The 25,358-nt window shown below is 40.8% G+C and overlaps 2 protein-coding genes across 4 annotated transcripts in view; one reads left to right on the forward strand and one right to left on the reverse strand.

Annotated features, from left to right (window-relative positions):
- Positions 1-3,928: 3,928 nt before the first annotated feature.
- Positions 3,929-14,215, forward strand: LOC109138028 (zinc finger protein jing homolog). Of its 2 annotated transcripts, XM_019257142.2 has the most exons (4): positions 3,929-4,041; positions 4,374-4,414; positions 6,668-8,957; positions 11,948-12,211. In XM_019257142.2, the coding sequence occupies exons 3-4, from the start codon at positions 6,677-6,679 to the stop codon at positions 12,112-12,114; spliced, it is 2,448 nt and encodes an 815-aa protein (XP_019112687.2). In that variant the 5' UTR covers positions 3,929-4,041; positions 4,374-4,414; positions 6,668-6,676; the 3' UTR covers positions 12,115-12,211. The 2 variants fall into 2 exon arrangements, with proteins under 2 accessions (XP_019112687.2, XP_019112686.2); XM_019257141.2 differs by having other exon boundaries at positions 6,668-14,215.
- Positions 5,115-25,358, reverse strand: part of LOC104924480 (lymphocyte-specific protein 1-like) — a 28,414-nt gene continuing 8,170 nt past the window's right edge. Inside the window, exons 3-14 of one of the 2 annotated variants that reach the window (XM_019257143.2) lie at positions 21,990-22,263; positions 21,263-21,393; positions 20,936-21,182; positions 19,347-19,469; positions 18,252-18,275; positions 18,091-18,132; positions 17,267-17,298; positions 16,806-16,890; positions 16,511-16,651; positions 15,720-15,818; positions 14,858-14,963; positions 5,116-6,192 (exon numbers count right to left, since the gene is read on the reverse strand). In XM_019257143.2, coding sequence (XP_019112688.1) covers positions 6,167-6,192; positions 14,858-14,963; positions 15,720-15,818; positions 16,511-16,651; positions 16,806-16,890; positions 17,267-17,298; positions 18,091-18,132; positions 18,252-18,275; positions 19,347-19,469; positions 20,936-21,182; positions 21,263-21,393; positions 21,990-22,263 — 1,330 coding nt within the window. In that variant the 3' untranslated portion in view covers positions 5,116-6,166. Of the gene's footprint in view, positions 6,193-14,857; positions 14,964-15,719; positions 15,819-16,510; positions 16,652-16,805; positions 16,891-17,266; positions 17,299-18,090; positions 18,133-18,251; positions 18,276-19,346; positions 19,470-20,935; positions 21,183-21,262; positions 21,394-21,989; positions 22,264-25,358 lie in introns of both variants that reach the window. The other variant, XM_019257144.2, reaches the window with a different exon arrangement.

Raw genomic sequence — 25,358 nt, forward strand, 5'->3', positions numbered from 1 at the left:
TATGGTAGGTAGAACATAATAAAGTTCCCTTAACTCTGGCCAAATGTGCAAGAAGATAAATGATGATAAAGTGCCATGCATGCATGCTAGAAGATTAGTTGGCCTCTATGTGGCATCAGTTCATAGTTAACCAGGGTTTGGAACTTCACAACTTTCTGTATGCTGGTGCCCTTTTCACTTTTTTCGCCCCTGTCCCTCAGAGTCCGCCTCTGCTCGCATGGTCTCTAAGACCCAGGCAGAACTAATCCACCCCATGAGCACAGCTGCAGAGAGCTTTTACTGTACTTCACAATATCTGAGGGATTTGTTACCACATTGTGAAAGGTAGTAGTGGTGTGAGGGTTTATTACCAAATCTGTATTAGCAAATACATACCATGACATATTTTCATAAGTCAGTGGGTTGAAAATAGCAGGGTCCACAGGAGAGCATCATCAAACAAAACCGCAACAGTCCATGCCAATGATATGATTACTGCAATGATGCAAGTGTAGCTGGAGTGCGTCAGTTGTTTCAGCAAAGACCCTCCAGTGACCTCGGAACTATGACTAATTATGTCCATCGTTATCAAAGTGTGACAGACAGTATGTACCAGCAACAAACTGCAAAACCTCAAAATATCAGACTTATCCAACACAGGAGTCCATGTCTGTCTTTGTTAAATGTTGCTCTCTTTCCTAGAAACTAATAAATCAGATCTTATACAATAGTGAGGGTTTGTTTTTGTGCCAAACATTCTACTACTGTATAAGATATAAAATGGTTTTATGTTTTCAAAAGGTGATGTCACTTGACTTGAACCAGTGGTGGAATCTTACATGTGTTCAGTGATTTAGTGGCATCTAGCATTTAAGTTGCTGATTGCAACTCGCTCGCCTCACTGTCTCCTTCAAAGCCCTCGGAGAAACAACCATGGTCGTAAAACTCATGGAAAGCAAAAGGCTCTGTTTGGTTTGTCCATTCTGGTCTAGAAGGTATGTAGGTAATAAAAACACACTTATTCTTATTTTTTAAGGTCATTATACACTAATGAAAACATAGTTTAATCCATTTCTGCCATATTGTGTAAATATAGCCACCTAAATCTGACATATTGGACCTTTAAACACAAATTTGTACTTGCCTTTTCTTTATATGCCACTAAATTGCTTCCCAACCACTACATTTAACATGAAAATATTGTTCTTTTATGGCTTACCTACAAGTATTGCATAGCTTAAGTTACTTGTTACTTTGCAAATGAGTCCATTAATCAATTAGCTGACTGACAAAATCTTAAAAAAGAAAATGAATTCTATCATTATCACCATCAATCATCACTTTTAACTCATTTTTGTGGTTCCACCTTCACAAAAAATAATAATAGTAATAAGTTGAATCATTTTAATGTACTTTTTAAGAATAATTATTGTTGAACAAAACAAACAAACAGCGCATGCATTTCTTTGGCCTCTCATGACGGCAATTCTCCCTATTTTTAGAATCAACCAAACAAACAACCAGCCAGGCGCAAAGCGCGTGGAATACTCCACGATCACTGTGTCACTGAGTGTGTGGTGACAGCAAATACGGGAAAATATCAATAATAATCAACATAACAGCAAAGTTGCAAAATGCTCATAGTAAACTACCCATTTTCCCTCATATCTTCACTTACGCAGCACATGGTTCATATTTATTGTGGTTATTCAGAGCACTTGGTAAAGGTGATGGAAAGATGTTGGACTTGGTTTAATATAAAAATAACTCAGCTGTAACTTCAAGCATGAAACATAATGTTGACTGCATGAATATTTAACCAAAACAATAGAGCCTTTGTCGTCTAAATCTAACCACATGTGTGGAATGCCGGCTGCAAACCTCCATCTCAGGTGTCTGACTATTTATAGTAACAGTTAAATTTGGCTCTTTGAGGCCGCTGTTAATAAATCTGCAGCGGGGACGAGGACAAGAGAAATAATCCTCATTAACAGATGTAAACATCAACTACATCAGCAGAGTAATAACGAGCAGTGTCAGGTTGTGATGACCGAGCTGTACGCCTGAATGAACACGATTGGTTGTTGCTGTAGTCAGCTGGTAATCAAGTAGTAGCATCAGCAGTGATGGATAAGATGGCAACGCATGAATGGAGCAGCTAATGACGAAACACAAGTTAGACTTCAAGACCAAACCAGAGCTGAAAGGAGGGTGGGTGTTGCACTCCAATGCATCAGGTGGTCGGAAACACGACCCCTGATGAATACTAATGTGGCTGAATGTTTGTTAAGTTTGTAAGCTGGTGCCAAGACGTTGGTTGCTTCTCTTTTATCTCACCAAAATCAGCTTTAAAGATAATGATATTAATTAGGAACCTATTTTAATTGGTAATACTAGAGAAAGTTAAGCAGCAGAAGAAGAACTTCCAAATGTGTGTTGATTATTTAACTGAAACATCACCTAGTTCACAGACAGCTATTTAACCTGTCAACAGTTTAGTCGAGGGGGGATAGTGATACCTTAGACGCCTTCCTGGACCGGGCCTCGTAGAATTTCAAGGTGCTTAAAATCTTCCTTGCTCAACCAAATGCTGCACAATACTGCCACTAGTGGTTGGAGGCTTCAGTGCAACAACAGTGGTTGTAATTTATTATCAAATAAAATGCAGATTTTTTAGAGTTTTATTCGAATATAAGCTGTGAAATACACATAACTGTGCTACATAGCTGCATATAATTGAGAGATTCCCTATCTAATGCAGACAAGAGCTGAGGGCTCTGAGTGGCTTCATGCTTGGCGCTGAAGGCAGATCGGCAGAGTACAAAGCACCACAAAGCACAAAAGCATCTAGTTCCCAGCCAACTTCCTGATCCCGCTTCACAGAATTGAAATCCACATGAGGAAATAAAATTTTATGAGAGTAAAGTGACCCCTGGTTTGCAGAACAGACACCACATGTAAGCGCGTGTTAATAGCAGCATTTGACCAGCTGTAGCTGTGGTCACCTACACATAGTTTGGATGTTACATCAAGGCTTCACAGTTTTTCAACCAATAAACGTGATAATTTGATAGCATTGATTTAGGACAGTCATGATAACGTTTAAATAAAGGAATATAGTCACATATTTTACTCTTTGTTGTAAATCATGCTTTCTGTTAAGTCTATATTTATTTAGACTGCATATATATTAGAAAGAATCATTCCTGGAAACAAAACAAAAAAATTGCCAAAATAAAGTGAATCAAACCAAGTAAAAAAAATATTCATAAGTATATTTTTATCAGTGTTTAATTCCCTGAAAATGAGAATCTTTGTGTTTTTGTTACCTCAAAATGAGCCCTTCATATCTACAGAGGAAGAGGGTCCTCTTACACAAAGTCCACAATGTCTTTTGCATTTTTCAGAACTTCATGGCCACTGCTTTACTTTAAAGGGAAAACAGGAAAAAGGAGCCTGGAAAAGGACAGAGGTCAATCAGTACAGGACTGGAAAACAAACACAGACGTGAATACACAAAGAGACTAAATACAGAAGCGAAGGCAAAATGACAAGAAAAGAAGAAACTAATGAGGGTGGAAAGTAACGACAGACACTATAAGAAGGGAGAATTACAAAACATTCAGTTTTCAGTATTCAGTAGGTTGCAACCACACTACTAGATGCAACTAAATCGTGCACATTGGACCTTCAAGGGCTCCATTTAAAAACAGTGAACACACCTTTGTTGATTAGATAATGATTATCACGTAAAGGCCTCACGTTCTGCGTACAAAGTGGACTTTTCCCCACTCCTCTGCAAACAACTCCACCTTCCCTCAGGTGGAGGTGTCTGCAGACGGCCTGTAGGGGCTGCATCCCAGCCATCTCAGGTGGCCTGGAAACCCCCCATCTGCCCCTGCAACACACACTGAAGGCAACAGTTTTATTTTTGGAGTGGTCACAGGCACTGCGGCTCGCTCCCTAAGGCTTCAGTTCACTTCAGGATGAGTCGGCCATGTGGCACCCTGAGCCGGGATTAACAAGCAGAGAGCAGTTTGTCCTAGCAGCCGCTCGCCGAAGGTAAATCAGGCAAACTCAGTGTCTGTTGCTTGACAAGCTGGTGATACTGCTGCGCGATCCTGACCCGCTTGGCATAGGATTTGATTGGTGCACGATCTGAAATCTTAAACGCATGATGCATATCGGACATTATATCTGTGAGAGGAAGCGCTTGCAGTACAGTGTTTACCATGTTTTTGCACACATGTTGTGCCATAGTAGATGTAAGGATGAGTCAGACATTAACAAAACCTTCACACCAGCACATTTATACTCTTTTCTTGGTCTTTTTATCCATTTTTAGCTGCAAATAAACAAAATATCTCTGCACCTCCCTTCTTTTTGCTTTGCAGCCTGCCCTGCAAAACACCAGCAACACTCATATCCTCTCCAGGTAAGTGTTGCACGGATTCCTAATGTAGCAACATGACGATTAATGAAGAGCTCTCCGTCCATTCTGTTTAATTGTGTTCTGCAAAGCTAGATACATTGAGGTCATGTCGCAGTTTTATCGCAAAGCTAATCTTATACTTTCCTCTTTTGAGCTGCACCAATGGAAACTTCCCAGATATCCAACCCCAGAGCCTTAAAAGGGGGACATCTCATGTGTCAGCTGGCCTTGTCACTGCAACTGCAGGAGTCACTTTGACAACAGGGATTCATGTTGAATATTTGCTCAAAACCAGCCGAGAATCACAGTGTTTGAATTTAGAGTCACACAGGAGGTGTTTTGACTGCAGCTTTTACATTTTAAATATTGGAGGTTGTCAAACTTGCAGAAAACATCCCAGAGGGTCTAATTATCCTGCTTCCCTCAGATCAAACCGGTGCTAACACAACAGTAATTAAAGATAATCATTGCTCCAAAAAGGCTAAGCCGCGCCGTTGTAACAACTTTTGGTCTTTTTATTTGACTTCCAGCAGACTGAGGCTGTTTGTGTGAGTGCAGGACGGCAGGCAGCAGGTGCTCGGTGTCAGGGTGTTTGCTCTTATTTCTCTCAGCCTAAAATTAGACTGTGGACCTTTTCTAGTGTCACCCAAAGATACTCCAGTATTTAGACAGAAAGGGAACAATTCAGCTCATGTTGCCACTCAAGATAACCGAGTAAAAGTTTATTATACAGTAAAGAAAAGCAACTGTCATGAAACGTCAGTCAAATTTGAATATTAATTATCTTTGAGATATTGTGTAAGCTTTTGCATAATATGTGGGTTGAAATTGAACCCCCTCTGCAGCTTCAGTTTCTGCCGTTGCCTTTTTAAAACATCTTTGCCTCCCAGAGGAATGTATGTCACATTTATTGACAGTTCATCACACTTCTGACCTTTGACCCTTCTTCATATTGTTTGCTTGTAAAGTCAATGACTGAGAAATTATGACCCAATTCACTGATGCTCACGTTTGAAGTTTCTTCGGTTGTGAACCTTAGCTAAATGCAACCCCCCCCCTGCATGGACCTGGTCACCCTCCTGTATATGTCAATCATCTTCCTTTGGGTTTACTTTTATTTCCTGCAGAGGTCGTTTTTAAATCGGACTGTCTCCTTGAGAGACTATTTTCAAAAGTAGTTTGTCATCATTTCAAAGTAGCCTCGCCATAAGCGACAGCTTTACATGCCTTTCTATTTCCATTAGTGACGTTTCTTGTAGCCATGCAGCATCTTCAGAACTCAATTAAGAGTTCTGAAACTTGCTAATGAGTCCGTTGTCATGAGATCTCATAGTTTTCTAAAGCCAGCTGTGGACTTGTCTCAGAGCCATTAGCATGGGTTATATCTGCACAGCAGCTGAATACTATACTTTAAACTATACTGGGAACACAGCAGAAGACGATGAGCTCAACAGTGCAGTAAAGTGCCGTAAATGACAAAGTAAGCTAAGACAGTAACTTTTATTGAGCAAACAAACATCAGAAATCTGTTTAATTGACGTTATTTCATTGTATTAAAAGATTTACTACCATTGAAATATTTCGAGATTTCAGAAAATCAAACCAAAGTTTCACAGGAAATGTGTTATTACAACAGGATTTAAATACACTCCCAACCTAAAGCTTGAAATACAGATAATGTTGAAGCGATAGTGGCTATAATTTGTGCAGTATCAAAGTTTTTTTTTTTAATGATCCAAAAGTCCAGCATATGTCTCACAAATCTTCATAGTACTGTCCAGCTGAAAAAGAAAAAAAAATGAATTTATATTTATCATGTCATACAAACATACTTGATCTGAATCAGAATTAGAAATTAATTTAAAAAAAATCAACAGAGACATTATTTAGCCAGCTGCATTAAAAATGTATTTTCTGGTCTGAAAGTTTTGGAACAAAATTCAACATTTCCACCTGACTAGTATCAAAACATCCTCCTGACCAGACGTCTTAATAATCTAATTCTTATGATCAACGTCTGGAGCTGGTGGTATCACGTCTTCATGAAATATTTCATTAGAGCTTGGCTGTGATTTTCGCTTTTCTGGGAAACTGTGACTACAAATAATGTTGGAAACATTTGTTATGGTGTCAAACAAATATGATGAAACCAACTGTTAGACGATTGTTGATGATGATGATGTTAGATGTAGATAATTTGCCTGTTTTATAATGTTTTGGCTAAAGATAGACTGATGTGTCTCATCTTTCTTGCAGGAGTCTGAAATGCTCATGGAAGTAGGCTACAGTAACGGGCTGGATCCTGACCTTTCCCAGCAGTATCCTCCACCCTTACTGCCAAAACCAGGAAAGGACAATGCAAGGCTTCAGAAACTCAAAAAGAAGCGGGCCAAGAAAAAGGGCAGCCTCTCTCAAACGCCTGTCCCATTTCGCTCCTGTTTGTCTCCTGTCAACGAAGCAAGCACAGACCTCGAGCACAGTGATCAATCCAGCCCACCAAAGACACCCGATTCAGCCTACGTTGCAGACTCTTCAGTATCCAGTCTCCCGTTTGGCTCCCTCTATGATCACTCTACATCTGCATTCCCTCATCCGCAGAGAAGTCCCTACAACAAAACCGGCAGCTTCCCCACCCAGTCCTACATAGCTCAGACCACGACTTCTGAAGAGCAGGTGGCTCCTCTGTACGAGTGCTCTTCTTTTTTATTCGATGACATGACTCCTTTCATGATGCCACCTTGCATGGCTTCACCACCCAAATCATCACCTGAGCAGGTTCCAGTACAACCTCTTCCTTCTGCTTTCAATTTAAACACGACACCAAATTCCCATGGGTCAGTCACAACAGTCCCTCCAGTCGTTGTATCGCAATCCAGCACTAAAATATCAACTCACAGCCTGACCCTATCCCCAGCTGCCCTCAACGGTGGCCCAGGCCCAGCACCTTCTCAAGTTGCAGACCTACCTCCTATTCCACTGCTGCTATCAGTTACAAACACTCAGACACAACCTTTTATTTCCAGCCAGAGGGAGACAAACACCAGTCCAAAGGGTAATCTTCAGAGCCAGGCATCGTCTTGGACTGCCAAACCTACCAGTAATGGCAACTTTGTTACAAGTCAGATGTCACCAGAGATAACCGCCTCAAAGATATCACTTGTTGAAGCAGTGAACGAGACAAGGCCTGATAATGCACAAACCAGGATTTACACATCAAAGGCAACATTTTATGAAATCTCTAAGCCTCCCTCCATCCAGGACCTCACAGTGATAAACCCAACCTACCAGGGAGCATTGGTATCTGCCGTGTACAGGGATAAAACAAGTGTGTCAGTGGTGAAAAGTGATCAGAAACTGTCTGTGTCCAGATCCCAATGTGGAAGACCTAAGACTCCCTCTTGCACACCAGCTCGTGTATCGACACCCTTTTTCGAAATATCCAAACCTAACCCACTTTTATTTGCTGCAAGTTCTGCTTTAAGCTCCCCTCAAGATTTACAAACTACTGCAATTCTCAACGAGGCTCCAAGACAAAAATCAATTGTTCAAACTAGTGGTATAGGTAGACCTCCAGCTGCCACAGAAGACTTGAAGGTGACTGATGTAAATCACATTTCATCAATCAAACAAACCTGCAATAACCTGCGACCTGAGAATTTGGCATCAAGTATGACTGCACCTGACTCTGTTGTGATTAGACCAATACCAATACACTCAATTCAAAATACACAAAGGAGTACAATCAATAGTGACCCGCAACCTGAGAATTTGGCATCAAATATGAAAACACCTGACCGTGCTGTGATTACACCAACACCAATCCAACCAGTTATCCCAAAACTACAAACAGAACACATTTTTGAAAGTGAAGCTTCAGCCCTACCAAAGGTCCCAACATTTTTCTCCACTGTACCAAAGACTTCAAATCTCAACCCTTCGGCAGTAATTTCCATGCAAGCACCACCAACGCCCCAGTCATCCATTTATCATCCTCCTGTGGTCGAGGCTCGCAAATCTTTAACATCACTATTGGAGACTCAAATGTCATTTGCGACCTCAAAGCCCAAATCACGATCAATGTATTATGGGCTTACTCCAGCTGAGTATGTTGCCTATGGTGGGATTAGGACTATTGCATCAAATCAAAGCCCTGTACCCCCCAAGGTTCATGAAACCTCTTCAAACAAAACACAGTCAGATGTAGCTGTAGATGCATCACATGTCTCAAAGTCTGAAGCAACAAAACATCTCAATGGACACCAAGATCTTCCCTCTTCAATGGAGGTTTCTGCTGCTCATATTTCACAACCTGTGTCAACTCCAAGGGATTCTGAAGAGATTGTCACATGTAGCAAAGATGTGTTTGAGGAAAGTCAGTCGGAAGCTCACAGTATTGGAATACAATCAGTAAAAACTTCTAGCATGGACACAATAAAACCTGAGCTTCCCCTTGGCTTGGCACAGAAAACAATGCAACAATCCACAAGTGATGTATCCACAGCAAAAGCCTCGTACACTGAGGCTCCAATACCAATGCCTAAAGCAGGTGAGGTACACACACAAAGTGCGGCACTATTTTCTATAGAGGCAGCACAAAATACGACTACATGCCTAACTGACAGCAATGGTCTGTCAAGCTCTTCCCCACCTTTAGTAAAAGTAGATTCAAATGCAGAAACACAGCACAGCACAAAAGTTATAGGTATCACAGAGAAAGGTGTCGATCCTGAGAAAACACCTAAAAAAGGAAAAAACAAGTCAGAACAAATAGAAATAGTGCCAGTCCAGTCTGATGCAGTCAGTCCACCAACAGCTAATGGTTTCATTGTCCAACCAACTGTCAGGCCTGTTAAAGACCTAGCTAACTATAAAAACTTGGCTGTTCAATCTCCTGCCATAGAGTTAGAGCCTAAATTTCCAGGGGGTCCCATCATAAATGGTGCATTCATATTAGGAAAACAACAAGGCACCAAACGGGTTTCAACACCACTGCCCAGTAAAGTGATTACTGATGCTGTTTTACAAAAACAAAGGCAAGAGGTTAATCAGCTTATCAAAGCGAACAGTGAGTTTATGCTACCCAATAAAACAAATATGGGTAACATTTTTCCTTCTCTGGCTGCTTATACAGAACATGTTCCTAACAAAACAAACACTGAGCCCCAATTCTCAAATATATTCTCTCAAGAATCAATTATTGGTACCTCAGGATCCATTTTGCCACATGAGCCTGTCACAGCATCTGTATGTTCTGCACATCATAGTATCTGCACAATATCTACAGCCATCCAAGGCACAAACATCACCCAACAGCTCAGTGCAGAAATGTATAAAACGAGTAAACCAGTAGAAAACAATCTATCTTCTAAAGTACCAAGTGTACCAAATACACTTACGTTTAATACAAATTTGGCAAAACCTACCACAGAAACCAAATTACCTGATCTAGCTGTCAATGCAACCCAATCACCCAGCTATTCAGATATTAAAATTCCTTTAGCTATGACCTCCAGCATGCCAACAAAAGAGTCCCCAAAACCAACCAAAGCTAGTGAAAATGTAATGAAGACACATCATAGCATAGGATCCAGTGGTCAAGTCGTTCAAGTAGCAAGTTTCTACACAAATTCAAGCAGCGCTACAGTAGAGACCACACAAGCAACTCAACCCAGTTTTAACATACCTGCAAAAGACACAGTACTGTCTAACCAAGTTAATACAGAAACAAAAATCCCCACTTATTATACTGACAAAGTCAGCAACTCAATAGTAGACACTGTATTAAATCCACAATCCGCCAATGGGAGATTAGGTTTATTGACTGGTATAACACCAACAGAGCATCCTCCGATTATATCTGGTACAGCAGAAAACATTCAAACAAAATGTGCTTTTGAAACAAGACCAGCTTCTAATCCCACAAAAGGAAACATAGTAATGAACACACCTAGCAGTGAAACCAAACTGTCCAACAATCTGTCTGCAGGATTGCTAACTGCAAGCAAGTCCTTGACAGATGTGGTTTCACCTGGACAACCTGGAGGTGTAGTAGCTGTTCAACATGGTTTTGAAACTGCTCAATCAAACAAATTTAATTTGGGCAACAATGTTCAAGGTATTCCTGTTGCTGACACCAAGGTACCAGAAGCCATTTTGTCTATGATGGCAGACCCAACAGTTAGCATTAAACCATCATTTAATACTGTGCAGGTTAATAAAAGTACTATGCCATCAAGCCCTCATGAGACCATCATGAGGCATCTCCCACCAAAAAGCCCTCGGCTGAGATCAGACAGATCTGAGAGCCAGTCTGCAATGCAGCCATCCACTGATGCAAAAACTGCTTGTACTTCTGGTGCTCAAACAAGAATTTCCACAAACTCAAAACCACCAGTTGCCAACATTCTTCCTGAGCCCAGATCATCCGCACCACAAATTACTGATAAAACGACTGCGATAAAAGAGCAATTCCCTTTCATTCAGCCAATTATAGTCAATAAATCTTCACCGAGTCCTCCTATGAGAACTAAAAATTATGTAACATCTAAGACTGGCACAACAACTTCCTCCTCTTCTGGTTATGCCATGGCTAATGTATCTAGTACGAGTGTAGAACACCAAGCAATTGCAAGTCAATTCATGTCTGGAGATAATGCTCAAACTGGAGTGAAACAGTTTAGGCAATCTGTCACTGAAACAAAGACATCTATAGGAATTAGTATTAACACTGTAAATGCTCAAACTGTCTCACACACTCAAATAAATAATCACACTGCTACAAATATTTACCCTCTTGCTGAAGACACCAGAGACGCTATAGCCTCACTTAGCCCTCCTATAGTAAGAGCCTCCTCTCTACCAGAGCCAAGAGTATGTGATGCACCAATTCGAACCTGTACTCCAACCTTGCCCCAGTCCTCTCAAACTCCCTTGTCTTTGAACCATACAACAGAAACGAAACCCTCGCCAGTCATTATGAAAGAGCAGATGAAACCTCCCATTGTTCCTATTCGAAATAAAACTCCTACTAGCACAATTCAATCCTCTGTTAAGACAATCAAAGAGAATATCTCAAAACCAGAAATTAAACCAGTCCCAGCTAAGGACACTCCAGTCCTGACAAACAGTTCTGAGGAAAAATTACATTCCCAAACTCACAAGATAAAAACAAATGTAGTAACAAATTCTAGTAAGGAAGGAATACTCTCCCCACTGAACACTGAAAGTAGCCCTCTCATTATTTCTCCTGAACCTGTTTTACCCAGTAATCTTACTCTAAAAGCACAACTTCCCATTAAGCAGTTAGACCCAAGACCTTCCTCTGTCAGTGTAGAAACAAAACCCTCAGTCGTAAAAGATGATTTATCTCCTCCTGATCCGGTCCAGATTAGCTCACACACCAGTAATGTTCAGCCTTCGACAGAGCTGCCACTAGAGAACATTTCCCCTGCAAAGCCAACAACAGATACAGTCATGAAACCATCCATAGTTAAAGCCGCTGTGATTGACTCTGCCACTCCTGCCTCTTTGCCTCAGGCTTCAGTCTCAGTCAAAGCTCCATCCCCAAACAGAGGAACATCACCGCCATCTCAGCAAAAAACTGGACTCAAAGACAACAGGACCAAAGCTACAGCAGCACCGAAGGAAGCCCTGGCTGTCGAACCCTCCACGAAGTCAGCGACATCAACTGCATCTTCAACTGACGAGAAAGCAGCTAAAACAGAGGCACCCCCTTCATCTGCTGAGCCCAAAGCAGCCCAGAAGCCCAAAGGCCTCAAGGGTAAGCTCAGTGGATGGACACGGCTCAAGAAACACATGGTTGTTGAGCCAGAGGAACCTCAGTTTCCACAGCTGGAATCAAAATCTCAGGTCAATTCCAGTGGCAGCGAAACAGATCAAGGTGGTAGTGATAAATTGTCAGCAGACCAATGTGCCAGTCAGGAAGTGGCTATGAACAAAGAAGGTCCCAAGGCACTGAAGATGTGGGATGCCCTCCTCTTCCAGATGTTCTCTACCAAAGACCGAATCATACAACAGATCAATGCCAACAAGAAAGATTCAGACGACAAAAAGGCATCTAAAGACAATCAAGCAGAGGTTCCTTCTTTTGTTAATCGCTTGCCAATTTTGTTGTACAGTCCCCGTTTTGATGCCAGGAAGCTTAAAGAGGCAGCAGAGAAGCCACTCTCGAAAATTGCAGCCGTATTCGAAAGGGGACTGATAAAACGCAAATGTCAGAAGGAGGAACAAAAGGACTTCAACACGAAAGCCAGAGGATTTGGTTCAACAAAAAATACAGATATGTGATTCGGACTGATGCAAAAGTATGTTTGAGTTTGATAAGTAACGTGTGCTGTTTCTCTGGGGTGCAGTGAGGAGGTAAATTATTTTTGAGGTATCATTGATCAACTACCTGAGTCATTATTGGAATTAAAACCATGCCAAAAATTTTAAGTTTAGAAAGCAAAAAATAGAAAAAGAAGAAACTTCAAACTTTTGTCATTTGATGGTGTAGTGTTGAATGCATGTACTGTAGATACTTTGATAGATAAAAGATTGTTTCACTTGTCATGCTCTATTTTTTTCTATTTTTTTAATTAAAGGCTTTTAGTGTACACCGCTGTTAGGCAGTTTTTAATCTCTGTGATAAATAGGGCTTTTACATTCCTGGAATAACAGGGCAGATGGATTTTGAAAGAAGGAAAACATAGTGAGTTACTGAAGGGTAAAAGGTCCAGTCGGAACGGATCTAGGTTTCTGCAAGTCAGTTATGGATGGAAATGAAGAGGCAGATGTCCGAGGGCAGGAAATTACAACCACACAGACACAATGTGAACAAAAAATGGGGCTGAACAATGTGAACAAAAAATATCCTAAGACTTAACTTCTGATGCCAATAAATGATTGTTTAGTATCTGCTTAGGCTTAGAGGTAATGTCTCGTGGTTTCTAGTGATTCTTGGGATGGCAACGTTGGGTCAGTTGGTCCACTGCTGTTGTTACATTTTGTACAAACATTCATAGTCCCCAGAGGATGAAACTTGCTGACTTTGGTGATCCCTTGACTTTTCATCTAGCGCCATGAACAGGTCAAGGTTTCAGTTTGTGTTTGGTGCTATCAAACGTTAGTATGCTAACACAGGAGACTACAATGGTGAACGTGGTCAACTTTAAACCTCAGACTGTATTCTCAAAGTGAGGGAAAATTGACATTATAACCGCTTTTTGCTGTGATATGAGATCGTAATATCTTGCATTGCTCAGCCCCAACACATCATATTTAAATCGCCAAATCGCCGGTGTTTACTGTTCGCAAACTGTTCACTTTTCATCTAACATCATCAGTGATATAATTAAAAATATTTCCAGGTAGGATGGTGGGTAATAATTTTCTGCCTTGTGGTGGATCGTCCAGGACTGATGTCTGATTTGAGATTGTAACTAGGACGTAGTAGAAGTGAGTGCCATTAAGTGATCATGATGACGAGGATGATGAGGCCTGCTGTAGTAAGACAGACTAAAGGTAGCTTGATAGCTGGGGAAAGAGGACAGATAGATGAGCGTGACGTTTCACAGCTTTGGAGGATTCTGCTGCTGCCGTAGCAGATGTTAGCATGTTGTTGTTTTTTCCCTATATTGGATTATTTGCTTTTCTCCATCATGATGTGGATTTTATTTGAAGTAAGGAGGGCTTTTCCCGTGTAAGCTAACCACAGTCCCATTTAGGAAACTGGTGCTTGAACTATAACATGTTTTTGTTTACTGTGTGATTCTCAATAATGCATAAAGTTGGATGTGAAACTTGTGTCTGGCATTTCTCTCTTTTAAAAAAAAATCATGCTTTGGTTAGTATTAGTAAAGGCGAAACATAAGAGCTGAGAATTCGTTGGAAAGAATAAGGCTGGTGTTATTCTTTGTTTTAATTATTGTCAACAAATCCCGCGAAAAGACCAGCCTGGTGCACTCATTCACATTAGTTCCTGAAGACATACATTTTAAAAAATAAGTCACAAATATATACTTTCACTTGAAATAATTGCTAAATAATTTCCTTAAAAAGTGACATCAATGGGGCGGCGTTTAGCTCAGCTGGTAGAGCAGCCGCCCCATGTGTGAAGGCTCAGTCCTTGCCGCGGCGGCCCAGGGTTCAAATCTCAACCTGATCTCTCTCTCTCCCCACATTCCTGTCACTCTTCAGCTGTCTCTATCGAAAATAAAGCTTGAAAAGGCCCAAAAAAATATCTTTAATACAGTGACATAAAGTCTCTAAATGAAGATTGAAGATATGTAGATTTATTTACTGATAAAACTGAAGTGATTTAGTCAATAATTAATGATTAATGATGATAATAAATGTGTAAACATTTGAATATTTCTAACATGATCACAGCCCAAAAACATTCTTCCATGTTTGCTTGTTTTCCTGCAGAGTGAATGATGGTTTTACCTGGCTGGCAGTTTGCATCTTCACTGCAGTCGCTGTCAGCAGAAACCTTCTCATATTTGCCGTGACCAGTCACCACAAACTTATATCTTTTACCGCTGGAGCTCTCCTGAAATTTAGTCGAGAAAACCATGTTTATCAGACACATTCACTCCAACTTCAGCATGTTTAAACATTCACTTTTATTGCAGATTCGGCTGATCTCCTCTAAAATCTGTCTGTCTGTGTCACAATATTTTCCACATTATGTTATCTGGATGTTCATTTCTTTAGGAACATTCTGCAGACTGAAAACATGGTGAAGGAAAACTATTTAGTTGACCTGATCATAATTTTAATCCGGGCTAAGGTCATAACCGCTTACACTGCTGTTACAAATAGACATTGCCTCATTGTAAATGGTCACAAGCCAAAACAGTTGGCAAATATTGCCCAGCATCAATCAGCAAACGTTGGTATGTGAATTTATACCTTCCCTTTCCTTCCAGCAGATAAAGTGTCTAAATTGTCTTGCTCAAAACGCCACCAGTTTGCAAATATAGCAACATACAGTGTCTGTGCATGTATGACCACCATGTGCATGAGTGCTGCTGCTGCTGCTGCTGTAGCCACAAGGGGGCAGGCTTTCACTGACTGCTCAGTTAAACTGAGTTGAGTTGATTTAGACCAGATGAAAAGAGGACAGGGGTGTGGTTGCGTGAAACAAAGAGCAATGGCATTAAAGGACATTATTAGACGAGTAGAGAGGTGAAGACAGAAGACATACAAGTTGTTGTAAATCTCGAGTTAGAGCAAGAGTAAGACAGTGAAGTAAAGAGATAAGCTTCCTTCAGTCCTTGACATTCAGGGGAAAATCTGGACTTACTGCTGGTTTGCAGGGCGAGCTGCACCTGCTCCCATCTTCACTTCCTCTCACCCACTGATTGATGAGATCAGCCACGCCGACTTTTAAAGCATCTGCATCCTGAGACAGAAAAGAAGAAATATTCATCATCACGGCAACAAACAGATTCCTAGATCTGTGCGCCTCAGCAAAGAACAATGACTTCTACTTCATGTTCCCTAAATATTTGTTTTACAGTATTTCTATAGATACTCTTCAGAAAATCTGGAATTGTCCGTGATGCAGGACAGCAGTTGTGCTCACCAAAACAAGCGAACTCTTTCTGTGTATCAGGATTAAAACTAGAAGTTGTTCAACGCCTTTGCCTCGATATTTCACTCGGTTTGGTATAATGTGCATTTGTAACAGTACCACTGGTAGAACTGGTGTCATAGACGATGGACAACCATTAATCTTGTGCTTTTGCGCTTTCACCTTTAACTTCTCTGCTCAAATACAGGAGCAATTCGTTGTAACAAACTCCCTTCACTCCCCTTTTTCCATGTATCCCCCTGCAGAGGATAACCACTGGTTACAAGTACGCCTGGTTGGGAATCACTGGGTTAAGGCACATTATGGAAGTCGCTGTTCAAGAGCTGCTCAGGTCTCTCACAGATGCTGTTTAGTCTAACACAACACTGTTCTGCAAAGGCTCTATGCTTGTTCTCTATTAAAATAATGAACAAATGTTTCTTCCAGTGGACATTAACAATTAAACTACATCAAAATGAAACTTCCTGAACACTTCCTGCATATAACTGTTTATCGTTAACCTTAGATGGTGTCATTGAGACGATGTTTTGGTTCCAGGCTTCTCCGGCCTCAAACAGGTTCTTCTTGGAGGATACAGGTTCAGTGGGATTCATCAGGTCCGTCAGCACCTGGTTACTTGATCTGCCTTCCTTTGAGGAGACCTGTGCAACATACAGTGAGATTCAGAAGTGTGTGGGGGGGGGGGATAAGAACACTTGTTTAGCAACAAATTCCTGCAATGTTTAAGGCAAAATCTTCACCCCCCTTAAGTCAATGAAAGGAAAAAAAACATAAAAAAAAAGAAGGTGCTTTTACCTCCAGAGCATGAGTGTACTGCTCCAGTTTCTTGTCAATCTTGGAAACAGCGATCGGTGGCAGAGTCTTCTTTATACTGTTGGTGCTGTAGAGGAATGGATAACTGTTCAGTTAAGTCACGGTCAAAGTATATTTCTGCTATAAATCAAACTACAGATGCAAGCAACATATGTTTGCTGCCCGTGAACTAAACACACCAGAGAGGAAACTTTGGAAAGAGTGAGTTATGTTTTATTTAAGCTGTGTGTCTGTTCAACTCTATTGCACAACTAAATTTGATTTTTTATTCCTAGGAGTGTTTCCAAGAGGTGGAGCAGCACTGGAAACAGACAGAATCTGAACATTCGATTCAAACCCTTAGGAGAACAATTTTCTGCAGTTCTGATTTAACACAGTGGTCAGTCAAACCAACTGTTAAAATAAACTTTTAAATCTGTAATGACACACAGACAAAGACTCACCTTTTCTTCAGAGACTCAGTTCTTTCTATGATCTGAGAAAAGAATTCAGAGAATCAACGGTTATCACTCATTCCTGGGAAATGACCTCTCGTAACACAGTCTTTATTATCATGGCATGAAACTTCCATGAAAGGTTCCTTAACTGGATGCTTTTTGAAGGGTAGGAGTTTTAGAGAAGCCCTTAAATCTGGAACATGGACTTAATTAAAATGAGCTGTGCAAAGTCTTACTTCATCCAGCATTTTAATTAGCAGATTTTAATTTGCCCAAAGACTGATGGAGAAGACCCAGTGTCTGTTTGCTTGACTGTGTTTGAAAATGCTTTAAACTGGTTGAAACTTTTCAGGACTGCAATGAGACAAATAATTAAATTAAATTAACGGAACATACAGAACAAGAATATCAGAAAAAAAAACAACCAAAACAATCAAACAGATCAGAAATAAAGAAATAAAACAGTTTTAAAGGTCCAGTGTGCAGGATTTGGTCGCATCTTGCAGTGTAGTTGCGGACTCCTTCACACCCCCCACTACTAGTGTCCATGATACACTTGAAAATCATGAACCACCCTATATAGAACCAGTGTTTAGTTTGTTGAAACATGGCAATTCAACATGTGGGACTCTGAAGAGGGCCCATGGTGTCAGTAGATCAAAAACACAATGAGACATGTTTTGAGAAGTGATTAAAAAAAATGTCATTGATAGTTCAAGTCCCCCCAAAAAGACAACAGCAGAAGCAGAGAGTCGTAGAATTGACCTGTTACATCTCTAATCTTATGGCTGCTGACTTTGACCTTGACACTCGCCTACAGCGGCACTTACCGTGCATTTACCGTCTGTGGAGACTCTGCTGTTCACTTCATCCTGTAAAGAGACGCAGTTTGTTGAGATAACAACTACTCTGACATGCACAACATTTTTAGTCTTGTTTCAAACATAAGAGATGAAATCAGCACATCAGCGGACACATGCACAGGACTTACTGGGTAAAACTGAATGAGGAGTTTCTGGTGGAACAGCAGGAAGCATGAAAGAGAAAAAAAAAAACATTTAACATGGTTAATGTGACAAAGCAATAAATCATTGATCCATCACATGAATTTAGAGACATTATTGACACCAACAATTTGATGACTGGCAGCTTCTGAAGATGATCTTCATGCAACACATTAAGTAAAATCTAAAAAAAAGAAAAAAGGTGCTTTTCTTCCAGAACAAAGTGACAACATCCTCATGGCAACTGGAAATAATCAGGTTTATAGGAAATGCCTGCCGATGGGAATCCCGTAAACTGCTGAAAACCATTGCATATCTCTCTCTCCTGTGTTTCTGCCTCTTCTCTGCTTTCACTCAAGCTTCTCTGTGCTGCACCATCACCCTTCCTGGGACCTCTTTCTCTTCTGGTTTTTACCGCCTTAATCCAGATGTTTGGATCCGGATCTTTAAAGCGTCAGCCTTCCCTTTTCTCTCCCTTTTGGGTGTATGGCACTCAATGCAAACATTGGGTATTTTGTCATGGAGGAGGTAGTCCAGCTCAGGTCTGTTTAATGACACCTGAAGTTCCTCGACGTCCTTCCAGATCCATGTCCTTGAGATACGTTCACAGTATGTAGAACTGTGTCATGCTGAATGTCCATAATGTAGTTTCAGGAGAATTATTCCATGAGTGTAAGGTGTTGTATGCTGTTCTTATGAGGCACATTTATGATTTGAACTGATACTTGAACTTTTAGAGGACAACTTTACTGAGATACAAGTATGCACTGTGCAGCTGTTTTATCAAGGAAAATCCAGAGTTGAGTTCAGATCTTTAGTTCTCAGGACTTCATCCTCATCTGTAACCACGTCAGTCATCTAGAAATATGTAGTACTGGATTATCTGCATTAGTAATGTAGATATTAATTGAGAAAAGCTGGTCTTTAACTGTCAGTCTTTAACTGTCAGTCATCCTCACTTTCACCTTTGGTTACCGAACTTACTGATGCTGGTGTTCAAAGGTCAAACATATAGCCCATTACAATGCTATTTGAGTCTGGAAACTTTTATCGTACAGACCACCTCTGCTTTGATGAGATACCTTGAAAGTTGGGCTCATGGGGCCGTAGCAGTGTAACGACTCGTCGCCTTCACTGCTGCTGCAACGAGAGGTTGCAGATCTCCTGTTCACCTCCTCACTCCTCTGGCCTTCTTCTGTTGACCTCTAGGACAACACCAACATACAAATTGTATCAGTTTACAAGCAGTTGTCTGACATTTTTCCTTGATATCTATTCAATCTCCTTCAACAAAAAAACCTGTTCACGCTGTTCACCCATAATGTGTTATTTGGTGACAAAAGACTAATGAAACACTGGCAAAACCACTGGTGGTAAACGCAGGAATTTGTTACAACATCTTACATCATCGCTGCTTTCGTCAGACTGCATGCCTCATTTCTGCACCCTGCGAGCCAAAGCAGCATTCTTTCGCTTTATTAGTTTCAGATTTGAAGCCAAATTCTATGAACTGTGAGTTCTAATAAGCGTGCATGTGTTTGATTAAATGCTTTATGAAACACTCGGAGAAACAAGACATGTTTGGTGTTGTCAGCACACTACTGCTTGGTAGTAAATGTATTGCATGAATAAATAAGTGTAAAAGTCAGAGCACCCCACAATGTTAGAGAGATGAACAAAATTTTAGAGATTATGTTTGTCCTGATGGTGGCACCTGGGTGATGACGTGACATGATGACATTAAGGTACCCTTTGGTGTTTTTGACCACTAATACTGCTATGGAGCAATTTTGCACACATGCATGTGTGCAACAGTGACGTGATACAAATTCCTCCTGATGGTTTCAGACTATTCTTTTTTTTTTCTCTACAGTTGGTGGTAAAGTGCCAGGAAACACAGAAATGTGCCAACAAAGGCAGGGAAAAAGAAGACTGCACGCTAGTCAACATGGATTATAAAACCAAGCTGGTTTCAAACTTCAAAAAGAAAAATCACAATTTGCCATTGAGGAAGAAAATCGATGCGTTTCGATGAGTAACACTGAGCGTAAACAGAAGATTTTACAAGGAAACTCCACAAGGAACCAAAAGAACAAGTTTATATGCTTGGGAGTCTGAATGTGCTCAACAAATATCAAGTCAATCCACTTGATAGACTATGAGACATCTTCTGAGAAGAACTGACAGTTTAGGCTGAGCATAACACTAAAGCTATGCTCATGGAGTGTACAAAAAGGAAAGTGTTTCTCCTCTGAGGGACATGAATGTACATGATACATTTTACGGAGATTTCACTATTAGATTTTGTTAAGACCAGTGCAAAAATAGAAATCATGGTGTGATTGTGGTGCTAGAGGAAAGGTCATCAGGAAAACAAAATCTTTAGAATGTATCCTCTGGGGACCATGAAGAACAATACATGGGAATCTGGCCATTAGTTTTAAAGATACCTCGCCATGAACTAAGTTGGTCATTGAGAAATTCTGAATGTCCACAGCAGGTTTCATGACTGGATGGTAGTTTCCAACATACTTAGGTGTCAACTAAGATGATGGATCAACAAAGATGGACGACGAAAAGAACAACTCACAAATGTCATTTTTAGATCTCCTCACTACTGGAGCAACGACTGACACTCTTGACAGCAGTAGTAGGTAGTAAGAAAACCAACCTTTTCTGTCACCTTGTGTTCTTCCTCTTCTTCCTTCTCCTCCCTGTATCTCTCCTCCCTACTGAGATGGACGTCTTCCTTCTCTTCATGTGTGAACCTCAGTTCTTCTTCCTCCTGATCATCTTCATCTGTGGGGCTCTGCTCAATTTCTGCTGACCTCCACTCTGTCTGCCGAGCAGCCTGCACCTCCTCCTCTTCCTTCTGCTCCTTCTGCTGAACTTCCCCATCCACCCTGCAGGCTCCACCACTGTGAAGGAGATGAATTTTAAGTGGTTAATAGTGGGAAAGTTGTTAACAGTTATGTCACATGACAGATGAAGAACACACCGTGGCTTCATCGTCCCAGCAACCAGGTAGGACGTTCTGTCTGCTGGTTGACCGTGGTGCAGCCTGGTTTCCTGTGGAAGGAAGACCGTTGAGCTGTAGGACGTCCTGACTTCCTTTCTGTTGTTGGACATCTAGAATGAACCCAAAGCAAAGTAACAATATTGGACAAATTAAAATTGACCTTATGTTGACGCCAGATGGACATTTAAGAGATCATTAAAGTTATTACAACTCATCTTGAGGGGACGTGAATATCTGAGCCAAATTTCATGGTAATCCATCCAACATTTCTCTAAATGTGGACCTTATGGTGGAAGAGGAAAGGGAACAATGAATGTCTGTGCAAAATCATCAAATAGTTAGAAATTGCCAATCTAGCTTCAATCTAACTGGTGTACGTGCAGAACAACATTGCCATCCCTGAAGTCATGTCGCTAGTGTGGTTAAAAATGTATAAATAACCATCTGAGAGAGTCATAGACTGGTGGTTCAGTCCAGTAAATCTGCAAAGAAAAGAGGCATTCAAACAATTTTCAAACAATTCATTGCAGCACGCCAGAAAAGGGTTCACTGAATTGCTTTGTAATATCATCTGAAAACCAACTGGGAAAAAATTTAAGTGCTTATATAAAATTGAAGTACACACCCAGAACAATACAAAGCCATCTGTAATTTTGCAGAACAACAAGCTCCAGCACCGACCGTATTGATCTATTAGGTGGCGTACCTTCTCTGGAGGTCTTGTTGAAACTCTCTGCGACCGGCCACTTTGTTCTGTTTCACACGCCTCCTCCTCCACCTCCTCCTCATCATCGTCCTTCTGCTGTTTCTCCTCTTTGGGCTCTGGTTTCCACTGTGCTGTTGAAGGTCTCTGCACCCTGGCCCTGCAGTCATCCGGCACCTCCTGATCATTACGATTCTCCAACCTGTTACTCCAGTCACTGAAGCCCTCGTCCTCCTCCAGAACCAAGCAGCAGGTGGGCTTCAGTTCCTCGTCCAACCTGAGTATGGAGTCGATGTTATTAGTTGGAAGTTTTTTTCTGGAGAAATGCAGATGTGATCAATTGTTTTGACGATTGATTGAATGCACTTTGTAGGACTATAGCTCTACTTCAACCCTTCAGTTGCATGCAAGCCACTTCATGACACAGATGGGAGGAAATGGAGGCCATATGTATGTGTGAGTATATGTATGCAAAATTGGATGTACTCTATGTTCCACACATATTCTTCTTAAAATTGATACAACACCTGCATTCTAAATACAGATATTCCATGTTTCCTACATTCTTTCCCACAATTTCACAATGTTCTCCTTTTGTTAAGTGTCATAAAACCATGGATTTAGCTTGTGGTGACTGACTCACACTCCCTGAGATCCATTTAAGGTGACTGAGACAACAGTCGGCTGTATCAACACGTAGTTTTTGAGGCATGTCTGCTTTATTGGTGTCCCAGTCTATCACACACTTTTGCCAGTGTTTGCTTGTCTTGGCTTACATGTTGTCTGAAGGCTTGTATTTCACAGAGCACAGAGGTACACACTAATGACCAAAGGAAACCACTTGGCTGTGCATTTAGTAATCCATCTACACTGAGGTACATTAGGATTGTACAGGCGGAAACTGCCAGAAACAGACGAGAAATTAACAACATCCTTCTGAAAATAGATCTTAAATGCCGATACCTTTAACAGTGTATCACTTTGAATGGTTCTCAACTCTTTGGATGTCTTCAAGTTTCAATTATCTCTTCAAGAGTTACTAGCTGTTCATGTATCTGAGAGATACTCTTTCTTTTGTCTGTGTTTGATCGAGACAAATTCTGTCCCAGCGCCATGTTTGTGCTTGCTTTTGTTGTTTGGACCCTTTATGTCTTTCCTCTGGATGTGATTTATGATTTTTTTTTTGTATAATATTTATACATCTTTATATTTATTTGTATATTTTAGAGACTGTTTGGTTTAGTCTGAAAGCAGATGGACTCTCAACCACCAGAGTGATGGATGTGTTTGTCGCTTGTTCTGCTTTGTGATGGTTATTCGGACAAAGTCTCCGTTAGCTCGAAACATTGCTCTGTCTTGTCTGACTCGTGTTGCCATAGCTTACCCATCTCTTCCATCTTCTTTGCCTACATTTGCTGCATGCTTAATAAGCTACACCTGGTTCTGAATGATGACAGATGTTCTTTTGTCTGCTTGAAAAGGTTTAAAACAGCAGAATCAAATATGGTGCTGCCAATTGTGGGAGTTTGCCTCCTCCTGCTGCTGCTGCTGCTGCTGCTGCTGCTGTTTTTTATTTTTTCCCAGGTAACTAGGTATCTCTGATGTCATCCAAAGGTTTCTAATGGCGCAAACTGTTGAACCAGGCGACAGGTGGCAGACAGGACCTGTAGCTTCAGGTTCATTTGAAACAGACGGTGCCCATAGAAACAACAAACAGAGAAGCACTGTTGTCCCGTGTGCCAAATCAGCTCACATCAGCAGACTGGACGTCAGATCATGATACATACTGAACCCTGAGTTCAGTTTCTGCTGTCTGTATCTAGAAATATGTCTTTAAAATAAAATGAAACTTGGATACAACACGAGGTTACATTATTTGTAAATTAACAACTAAACTGTATTTGAATTAGAGTTATTTTTATTTTTTGTACAAAGAGGATTTTTTTTTTCTTTTTTAAATTACAGACAAATGTACGTAAAAATAATTATCTGTAATTAAATATGTGGCTCATCCTAACAATGTAACATTTTTCCATGTAATTTTGAGGTAACTCTTTGCACTTTTACGTTGTAATTTGTTATCCCGGATACATATTTAGCAAACGTATTTTTATTACATGACATAATGCATAGTATTTTTTTAAGAAAGAGAACAAAGCTGCACTGCTCTTGAAATTGAACATTTCTGGTATGTTGCACCTCGGGTTACACCCATTGAGTAAAAGCACGTACATGCCAATGAATCGGCCAAAAGTAAAATGAGTCAAGGGCAAAGTGAGGAAAATAATGCACTGCATCGCAGGCCATGTGTTTCAATTGTCCTTGAGCAAGACGTTAAACCCTGATGGTTGTGATGTTGAAGATGGTCAGGCTGTCTTGTCTGTTGTGCGCACAAACTAATGGTCTGTGGTAACCAAACTTAACTGTACTTAACTTCAGAGCTTCAGCATCAACCTGTTGTTGAAACCAGCTGTAGATTAATATCGTGCAAATCTCCAGGCATGAATCATGAAGCTAATGACTGTAGGGCTGTAAATGAGTCTGCTCAGCACCTCACAGTCTCGGGTGATGAGGATATTTCCCCTCGTCACATCTCAGAGCGAACAGAGACTGATGCTGCAGCAGCTTTCTCAGCTCTTTCACCTGCAGCATCACTGAACTGAACCTGTTCATTAAACACACACTCACATATTTTCCCCTGTGATCAGCACTGCAGGTAATAAAGCCTCAGCTGTAAACATGAAGGACAATTTAACATCTATAATCTGTGATGTAAACAGAAATAAATGGTCCATTATACCTCCAGAATTCAAAACACAGGACTCAGATGTATCAGTCCCAAACACAAGAGGTACAAGCCAAAGGGATTCTTCACAAATTGGCAACCTGAATCTTGTTCTGTCAAAAGGCTTATGACTAATCTTCAAACCAGTAGTTCAACTCTATTGGAAATATGAGCCGCAGCAGCTTAGCTTAACACTGGAACTAGAGGGAAACTTCTAAAGATCACTAATTAGCATGATATATCTTGTTTATTTCATCTGCAAAAAAATAGAAATAGTGTAAAAGCCACATGTTGTGAGGTCGACCGTGTACAGGCCTACTTTAGGCTGGAAGGTGCTATTGCCACATCACAAATCTGGCTAGCTCCAGTTAAACCCCTCAAGCATTTTAGTTTTTTTGTTTTTTTTTTAAGTTAACAACCAGCCATTCTGTTCCCAATAATATCCCTGGCTGCATGCTCGCGATGGGCGTCTTTCCTATGATGTGTGTTTGAAAATGAAAATCCAGACGCAGACCATGTCTCCAAGAGGGTCGGTGAAGAAGAGGAGGGGGCTAAGAAGGATGAGTTGGAGAGGGAAACTTGTGAGT

The sequence above is a fragment of the Larimichthys crocea genome, chromosome VIII (genome assembly GCF_000972845.2).
Source record: "Larimichthys crocea isolate SSNF chromosome VIII, L_crocea_2.0, whole genome shotgun sequence".
NCBI classification, from domain to species: domain Eukaryota; kingdom Metazoa; phylum Chordata; class Actinopteri; family Sciaenidae; genus Larimichthys; species Larimichthys crocea.

Bases quoted from the DNA above. Each gene is read 5' to 3' on its own strand.
- LOC109138028 (XM_019257141.2), top strand. From the start codon at position 6,677: ATGCTCATGGAAGTAGGCTACAGTAACGGGCTGGATCCTGACCTTTCC.